The sequence below is a fragment of the Anopheles marshallii genome, chromosome 3 (genome assembly GCF_943734725.1).
Source record: "Anopheles marshallii chromosome 3, idAnoMarsDA_429_01, whole genome shotgun sequence".
NCBI lineage: Eukaryota > Metazoa > Arthropoda > Insecta > Diptera > Culicidae > Anopheles > Anopheles marshallii.
In genome coordinates this window covers 27106264-27116330 of record NC_071327.1, presented here as the reverse complement: position 1 = coordinate 27116330, position 10067 = coordinate 27106264, and the positions used below count along the sequence as shown (strand labels likewise).

General features: G+C 41.6%; 1 protein-coding gene across 1 annotated transcript in view; it reads left to right on the top strand.

The window, feature by feature from the left end:
* Positions 1 to 497: 497 nt before the first annotated feature.
* LOC128714303 (Kv channel-interacting protein 4-like) overlaps positions 498 to 10067 on the top strand; it is a 28633-nt gene continuing 19063 nt past the window's right edge. The window contains exons 1-2 of the mRNA XM_053809179.1: positions 498 to 921; positions 8418 to 8609. Of these exons, the coding sequence (XP_053665154.1) occupies positions 498 to 921; positions 8418 to 8609 (616 nt within the window). The remainder of the gene's footprint in view (positions 922 to 8417; positions 8610 to 10067) is intronic.

Sequence of the window (10067 nt, the reverse complement as noted above, 5' to 3'; positions counted from 1 at the left end):
ATTCCCTATTTCAGATTATCCAACTTTGGTGCGCAAACCGGTCCGAACGGCAAACTTTTTCTCACATACAATCTGAATTGCCCCCCACCGGCTCGGAGTACTCGGGAGCAAACTCGGTTTAATATTTAATCGCATCATATCCCAATCACGGGCCCAACACGCTGCACACTAGTCGAGCGTAAAATCCTCACCTTCAAGTGTTATTTCTACCCCTGGATTTGTCTAATTCGGTGAACGTAAAAAAAAAACCTATCGCAGGTGTGAAAGAGCGTGTAAAACAGAGAACCGAATACCACGGCACGACCCCTATCGACAAACCCGGGTGTCATTCGTTTATGCAGGTGTGAAACCACTCGTGCGAAAAAAACGGACCCTAAACCGGTCCACTTTCCGGTGGAGAAGCGTACCGTATCGATAGTGTGCGCCGTGTTTTTTTTTGTCATTTCACTTCCCCCCTGACAACGTGTGACAAAACTTGCCCTTGTCTCAATTCAACCATGGAAGCGGTAGCGAAACCCTCCTCGACACGCACACAGCAGGTGCTTTCGGTGCAGAGTCAGCAGCAAATAGCAATTGAAATTATCAGCGAGTCACCGATTGCCCAGCACCAGCAGCAACAGCCAGCACCACACCAACAGCTGCAACATCAGGAGCTGCAGGCGCACACCCTGCTGCAACAATGTCAGCAGCAGCAGCAGCAGCAACAGTCAGCAGTTCCACAGCCCAACGTCGACATCGTGTTGCGCGAATCGACCCGTAGCAATTTGGTCAGCCGAAAAAAACCCTCATCCGGCGATGGCAAGAAGGGTTCGGGCCATCGGAGCAAGGACGACCAGAAGGGCGAGGGCAAATCGGTGTACCGGAAATTCTTCAAGCGCATCAAAACCATCCTGGACGGTGCGGATCCGGCAGCGAGCAGCAGTAAGTTTTTGCCATCCTTTTTTTCTTTGCAGGCTTGTTCTTTATCCATTTGCTGTGTGTGTGTGCCGTACCAGTCCTCTTGAAATGCAATCAAACCACGATGGTAATTGCATTTGGTATGCAAAAATGGGGTGCCCTTTTTTCGTCGGACGCATCGGCAGATTTGATTGTGGGTGAACCCCTTTTCCGGTCACTGATTAATTTGAACCATCAATCTCGACATGGGGTACATGTTGATGCGAGAGCTCATGATGTTTTGCTGTAACGGCAGGGGGACACAATACAGCCACGGTATGCTTTCCGGCACTAAGGGCACAGGTGCAAAAGGGACATTCCGTTTATTTTTACAATCAACTTCATGCTGTCATGTTGTTGTGTGTCCGTAATTGGATGCGCAGGATGGTAATAAGAGTAGCGAATTGAAAATGTATTTATGGCGAATTTTATTTCGCTTGCGATTGTTTTATTTATCAACCCGGATGTAATTTTCCCATGGGAAATGGCTGTGGAAATGTAATGCTCAATAAATTATTACGCTGTTCAATCACCCTTTTTACAAAGATGGTGATGATTGAGTATTCGATATTATGATGGCTCCCAGGACATTGTCGGTTTTAATTGTTTCAGTAAAATTGGATAAAGTTATTAGCTTTCAATAAACAATGCAATATAACGCTTGCATTTCCGTAATTATTTATTATATGTTGTGTATTGGGCTTAAGAGACGTATTTAAAATTGTTTTAATGGTAGATGTCACTGTCAAGTACTTACGCAAAATCCGTGTATTGTTGCTTATATTTTAATGCCTGACGGTATTTTGTATTAAATTTTCAAGTAATAAATTAACAATATTATTTACATAAATTGACTTAAGAGGAGGTGTACATTCAGGATCTTGAAAAAAGTAATTTTTGGAAAATTTCAGCATAAAAACTCTAACAATGCTCTACGAACAGTGAGGAATACCCACTGACATTACGTCGCAAAACGTGGGACTTCAGTAATTTAAAAATATTTTGAAAGAAGCTACTCAAAAAAACGGCCTGGCCTCTTTCCTTAAATCTATTGGAATGTTAATCTAAAGTAAAATTCATATTAGGTTAGAGGCATTTCCTTCCCTGAACAATAAAAGGGCACCTTCTCCCGAGTGTATTCGATCGGAAAAATCAAATTCGATCATATCAAATGGTTTGAAGAAAATCTGGTTTTCTGTGAAACTTTTCCTGAAGACAATTTCTGGCGTCCTTTTTCTTCAAACTGAAGCTACTTCTGATGTCTACTGTTAAAAAAATGAAAAACAAATTGTCGTTGCAATTTACAATTTTATAAGATTTGTTCCAAATGACGTTTCAATTTTAAATAAAATTATTTTCAAACGTTTAAATTATATAAACCTTAGTATAACATGATTTAAAAAAAAACGGTAGAAATGTCAGTTCCGTAACTCGTTCATTACCAAATCAGCTTATCGATACACCCGCCCTTACATCCGACCTGTCGAACAATCGATGAATAATGAGCGTAAATTTGAAGCTTGCTCCATTAATCACTCCAACCGTGCGGCAACCTCCAATCTCATCAGCACGCGAAAGTCATGTTTTCTAATGGAGACGCCTGGTGCTGCACTTAATGTGAACATTGCTTCAAAACCTCACCCGGCAGAATATTTATTTCTTTCAACCGCTTAAGCACAGTACACACACCATTACGAAAGGCCCATACATCAACATACAAGGCGTTCGTATTCGTTCGTTACATAATATTCCAACCAACAAATCGGGCAAAAGGCACGCGGCTCTGTCAGGCGGCTGTTCATTTGTTACACCATTTATTTCTGTTGTACGCCACTTCGCTTGAAGGGCTTACCCATTGACACACTTCATTAGTGCTAGGAATGGTAACGGCAGTTGTGAAGTGAGTGCGAAATCAAACAACGTCTAAAGTTGTGGAAAAAAAAAACTACAACAAACGAACTGTAGGAAAGGAGTACCCAGGAGCACCCCCCCAATGGTGAGCGGATTTGTGCAAGGGTAGGTTTCCAATCGCTTTGGTGTATCATCGAGTAATAATTGAACCGTTAGGGTGATTGTTGACAGCCGTTACGTTCGGTGACAGTGATGTTCATCCCTGACACAAAGCAAACAAAACGGCAATTGTAATGGAAAGCGGTACGATTGCAGTGCCTATTGGTTCGTTGAAGGATGCAATTAATATTTTTTTATTAATCATAGAAGCACAAGAATAAAAATGCAAAAAGCTTCAGAGGTACAGCAATTTAAGGAATAAAATAGATACTTATTTAACAACTTTTAAAATTGCTATACACAAACACCTCTAAATAATTAATAAATTCATTCTTGTTTACTCACTTCTCAACATGCTGCTTACAAGTTGTTTAAATTCTCCTTACAATCCTTAAGAAACTCTCGTTACCTTCTAATCCAATCAAATAAAACCGTGCTCGACAACTGGAAAACATGTTTAACCTGTTTGCCCTACCCTTGTAGTAGCGGTGTAGCAAATTTCGTACACCTTTCTTTCCCACCCACTCCTTCCACACCGGCCCCGAAGTGCTGCGGTCGATCAAAACAAGATACACCTTGGCAAATTATGATGCTCCAAAACGGCCGAAGCAGGGTGTTTTCTTACTCCTTTCGGAACGCACCGCACTTTTACGCGTGCCACTCAATTATTTAACCAATGGCTGATGGGAAATCCACGAAGCACGGCCCCGTAGGATCGTATGGACATGGCTATCGAAGCGCAAGCAAATTTGTCTAACTATCTAATCCATTTACCGACGCACGATAAACAAACACTTCGACCAACGCGCGCGGTACGCGATGGCGTACAAACGGGTTTTGGCGACGAGAGCTGGTGCACTTTACCCATCCACCCAGCCTGCTGGTGCTGCTTGTTCACTTTCGCTTCTGTTTATCTACAACAAACCACAAACACCCATATAAATAACCGTACATAAACATTACCTTCCCGGACCGTGTTGGATGAGATCGTGTTTTCCGAACCGGCCGTGCGCCGTGTGCCTGGAATTGCCGTGGGGTTTGAAAATACATATTTTCTTAAGACACTCATCACACAACTACGGACCCATGACATACCGGGTAGTGTTGGGATTGTTCGTTTGCCGTTGGATGTGACGGGCGTGTTGAAACGATCGGCTGACAAAACAGCTCAATAACAAAACGATTGATTAATGATGACATCCTCGAGTTGACAAGCAAACCTCGACAGCTAATCATTGACAATCGAAAACCGACAGTCGACCATCCCGACCGGGAGCCCTTCCAAGGCGAGGAGCTGGTTGGGCGTAAAGGAAGCAATAACAAAAACCGCTGGCAAACAAAATGTCCCAACCTTTCGTGGGTACTCAGTTGGAAGATAATGGCTTGAGGCAGTTTTGTGGTTCACGCTTCTTCGAATTTTCATTCCCATTTCTTAGGAATATGATGTAGCAATTCTTCTCAACAGGAAAATAAAAAAAAAAACGCTACATGCAAAATGTCGCAACCCCCCGGGTGGATGTTTTTGCTGCCTCAAAATCCCAGTTCTTGGTGTGTGTACTTGGAATAAGCTGCCTTCTGGTTAGACACGTCTGAAAGATATTTATTATATAGATGCGATTATGGCTAATGCTTTTAACTAGACAAATTTCTTTCCAGGGATGAGGTTTTGAGTTTCGTGAAAAAAAATACTTAGAAGGATTAGCATTGAACCATGGGATTTAGCCATTTTTGTTAGGAAATGCTGGAGTCGTATAGCAATCGTGGTGTGTTAAATTAGTATATACGAAATATTGGGCATTCACAGTTCAAGAACTGACATTAATAAAACACTTTTTTTTTTATTGTGAAAGAGTTATAAAGTTTGACGTTCTGAAGAATTAATTATCAAATAAATTGTTTACGCGAGTTATCTTTTAAATAACTCCCAAAAATTATTGTAAAATAATAACGAAGAATATTTTAATATTGTAAAACAGTGCTCTGGCAGATTTCATTTGCAGTTTTTCAATTTATTTATTTTGTTTATAATTCATCAATTCGAAATCAATTCGAATTCAATCCAACACGCTGCTTTTAAAGAGCTTATCGAATTTTAAATGTAAAAGTGCTAACAATATTTTGATTAAAACTTATTGTTCGATAATTTGTTACCCAAAGACTATAAATAATCGAATTTCATACTTGACAAATAGAAGAATTTATTTTTTCGATACGCTACAATCAAGAACAGTTTTAAAGTGTTACATAAAGTCTATATTTTTGTTATATTATTCGGTTCTACTGTCATACAGCTATACTATTCTACTATTTTGTCTATTTTTACTACTATTTTTACAACCTTTGTAAAATTGTTTAACCCGAACAATTCAATTGATTGAAAAAAATTGGACATGTCAAAAAGGTTGAACCGGCAGTTCTAGTGTTAAATATAAAAATGGGTCCCTTCTCACTGCACCACTGCAACGATTCCATCCGGGTTCCATTGTGTTTAAATATAACAACCTGCCCACCCCACCTGTCGTCCAGCTGTGGAAGCGACGGAGTCACGCGTGCAATCGTTCACTCCTTCTGGTGTACACGATCACGGGTTTCGTGCAACTTGTCAAACAAACGAGCAAAACGATCGCGAACGCGCAACATTTAATGCGCTATATTCGCAGGTGTGCGTACGATGGTGCGAAACCAAGCCGGGTCCAACGTTAACACGTCCACAAATGGGGCCCCCAGTGGTTGGCCCGGACGAGCGCGCTGGCCCGGCGCCAGGGACCGATCGCCGACAAAGCGTGTGCCACAGTCGAAACGAGCCAGCGGACGCTCGCGGTCCGAATGTGTGGACGCGGTCGACCCGGTACGACCGTGCTGGACTGGTGCTACCGTACGATCGTGCGCCTGCTATACCGACCGGCCGACGATCGGCCGCCCGAACCGGTGAACGGAATAGTGGATGGTGCGGCAGCGATTACACTGACAGCGCCGGAAACCCTCGACACCAATGGCAGCCAGTACAGACGCCAGCGTCGACGCCGGGACGCGATCGCGCTCGAGCTGCTCACGGGCAAAGGTACCATCAAGCGTAGGTTAAGTCATTCACGTTGCATGCACCACACGCACACAGGAGACGTAACCCATCATCAAACACACTCACACAGCGAAGAGCCGATAGATTGGCCTGACGTGATCACTCGCGATCGTTTGACGTGTTTTTAGTCGTCATTCAATCGTTGCCACTATTGGATGGGAAACGATCGCGTGCGCTTTCCCCCGGTTTTTTCCACAACCAGAGCCGAAGTTTATCGTTTGGCTTGATCGTTTATATTGTGCCTGGTGTTCACTGTTGATTGTGTACGATCGTGATCGACTTGCCATTTGCACACGATTTATTGCCGAGATTACTCGACTCGTCCTGCGTATCTGCGGATGGGCGAATTATAGGAATGGTTTTGAATTTATAAAAAAAAAAATACAAACACACACAACCACACAGGAGCAACTAATTGAGGTCTGTTTTATGTTCCGCTGCTGTTTTAACCTTAGCGAACGATCGTTCCATTACCACGCGTGTGTGTACGACGGGTGTACATATTGTTTACCAAATATTACGACTGGTGTGTGCCGAACTGAAGGAATTTCTTCACCTTTTTCCCGTCAAACAATTTCTCTAATGTAATCACGTGGAAATGTGCCCTGGTGGTGGATAAAAGTGTGAGTGCTTGTGTGATTTCGTTCGAGTAAGAAAAAGTTTAAGTAAGACGAGATGCATAGCATGAATCATACCCGGTGATGCTTGAAGAAAACCATATCGAGCGTACAAGACGCAAGGAAATTGGTAGCCTTGAAGTGATCGCTCTCACACCACACTGAAGTAATCTGTACTGAAACGCGTTGTGCATGAAGTAGTCAATGCTAGTGCGCGATAAGCAGTGGGTGTAGCGAACTGTGTGCCAAAATTCCGTTCCATTTTGCTTGAACTTCATCCTTCGCAACGATTGCATTCCGCTTTGTTCTTACGATTTTGTGCGATTCCTTGGCTGATAACGTTCCCAATTTCAAGCAGAAAGAACACTCGCTACCTCTGAACATCAAAAGCCGTTCGTTTGGGGTTTGAAATCGTTTGCCAATTCGGTTGGTATGCTAAATTCAACTTCACGGTGGAGGCGTCCGGTGCTTCACTGAACAATTGGATTTTCGGTCCACTCAGCGAGCTAATTAAAATCAGCAAAAGCAATCCAACTTTCGACCCTGTTTTCAAGTGGGCGTTCGTTTAGTTTTTTGGAGCTGGGGAGATAGTAACCAGAGTTATAAGAACGATGGGAATTTTGAACATTCGACAGTTTTACGGTAAGTGCAGTGTTGCCAAACAAAAAGCGACTTGAAAAATATTTATTTGTGAAGAAGCGTAAAATGAACGAATTAAAAATCCAACAAAATTTTGGATAAAAGTAATGTGCTCACAATAATGTGCTTTAAAACATTAAGTTAGACAAATAATTCTCAAACTAAACCTTTAGATGGCTTGTGTAAAATTAATATCATCTTACGAGTGTTATCGTATTGTCGTTTCGAAAATTTGACTTAAGTTTTTACAGGGTTTTTGAGATGACAGGACAACGAAATAAAAAGGCATCCTAGAACACGTTTATATTGGTCGAATCGAACTTCACTTCTACCGCCTGGTGTAGTAGTGTCTTCTAAGTCCGTTTAAATGCCATGTGCTGCACTTGTTGTGATCGGCGCTTGCGTTGTTCTGTCATCTAAGAAAACCCTGTATCATCGTAAATTCTATAGTTTCATCTTAACACAAACTTATACATGAAGCAAATGTTGTTGTATAAATAATTTCTGCGTGGAGAAGTTACAAAAATTAAAGCTCAGTTCAATAATGTCCAATTCTGAATATGATTTCTACAATGTCATGCCACTATGATAATGACATTTCTATTCTATATTCTATACAGTTCTAGATTTTAAACTTCGATGTCTAATAGTTTTTTGAGCACATTCCATAGTAGATAGATAGAAATAGAATTTAAAAGTAGCTCACCGAAAACTTTAAAGTAAACCTGACACTCATGTCTCTTGAGATTATTTCAGACAAATCAGAAGAAGAGCAAAACATGAAAAGGAAAATGTGTTGTAGCGTGCGAATGAAACAGAACCCATTTATTTGTCACCGTACTCATGCAAATTTAAAAATCCATTACCATGCAAATAGCATTCACTAATGAGAAGTGCCCCGGCAAACCCCCAGCAAAACGCGCCCGTAGAACATTTCAACATTCTCCCGTTGATTGTACGGGGCCGGGGTTTCGCTGTCTGTCCGAGACTTTTCATTCTTCCAGCTGGCAGCTACCGTGCGGGGAATCTTCCCATTTGCATTATGAGTATTTGTTTACCACCTTTTTGCTCTGCTTTCTGCCGCCTTTCATGTAGCTCACGTGACTGTTGTTTTTCTTTTCTCTTTCTCGCCGCAGAACCGGAAGCGGAGGATCTGCCGGTGCCGGCCCGCTACTATCCGGACTCGCTCGTCGAACTGACGCGGACGGCCCGCTTCACCGAGGAAGAGATCAAGCGAATATACCGCGGCTTCAAGGCCGAATGTCCGACCGGCATCGTGAAGGAGGAAACGTTCAAGGGCATCTACTCACAGTTCTTCCCGCTCGGTGGTAAGGATACCAAGTAAACAGGGCCATCCGTGATGCTGCTTCCGGGTCCGTCTGTGTCCGCGTTTGTAGTTTACTACCCTCCGGCCATATTACCGCATCCCGTCCCTGTTGTCCTTATTTGCCCCGGGGTGGTAGTGGAACCCGTAGTGTTGAGAATTTTGAGCCAGATTTCGTTCGTCCGGTGATGTTGTTTCGGTTCAATAATACCCTCCTTTTTCAGGGGTGGGCAAGTGTGCTGGCTCCTTGCAGATGAGACTCCGCATCATTTATGGATGACCCAGTTTTGTTTGGATTCGTTCTCCATTTTTTTGCTTTTCTGCATGTGTCGGTTGTGGAATTTCTTCTTAAGCCGTTTTATATTGCCCTCGCACAGATAGCGGTGCAATAATATGCATCGTTACTGCCCATCACGATCGCTTTTAGTGATATGTTCATTTTTATTACCTTTCTCGTGGTTTTCCCTTGTGATGCTTATGAATGTTTGTTTAGTGTTTTGCACGATTAAATGCACCGTACATTATCCATTTCTTGGAAATCCTTCAGTTTTTATTACTTGATATTATGGGATTTTTTTTTAAATTGAATGTCAAGGATCTACAAACACCAAAGGGGTAGTTTTTAATATTAAACTGATTTTAATCTAAACATTTTTAAAATACATTTTATAAAAGGGTTTTTTAGTGAAAGTGAATTTGCTACTCATATAATTTGTCATAATTTGTAATATATTCCAAGAATTATGAGATTTTTAATGGGTTCCTAGCTTCTAGGAAATAGTGTTAATTTCTGAAGGGATCTTGCCAAACTTATCATTATTTAATCTTATGATTCGATTTATATTTTTTTCTACAACTTTTTGCGCAATCTTGAGATATATTTAGTAAAATATGTACATGTTACTTGCTGCCTAAATATTAGGACCTGTTATTAAAGCCCTTATGGAATTCCAAAAATGATTTTCTAACAATATACAACAATTTATTTCGTAAGCATTATGAATGTTGTAATCCAAACACTAAAAGAAGTAAACATCCTTCATAAACAGACATTCAAAACAAATGACCAGCAGGTGGCAAATTAATCACACACAAAGAATAATATCGACTGAACCAAAATACAATCACCTGTCACCTCATTCCCGTGTAGCAAAAATATTAATTTCCCAACAACAATCGCCCGTTCGTATGACTGCTGAAGCCTAAAAAACCGCGTGAAAGCTTTTGTGCGTGAGCGGTATCTCACGGACAAAGGAGAAATAATGATTACGGAACAGCAAAACGACACCAGTCATCTGTAATATGCCGCAGGACAGGAATATGCCATTTGTTTTCGTCCGTGCTTGATGTTGTCTCATGCGTCTTATGGCGCAATACAACATAAAAAAGACCCACTAAAGTAGTCGACTTTGCCATTCGGGGTTTGGTCGTTTGTTTTCGTAGAACTAAATTTCAATGCCGT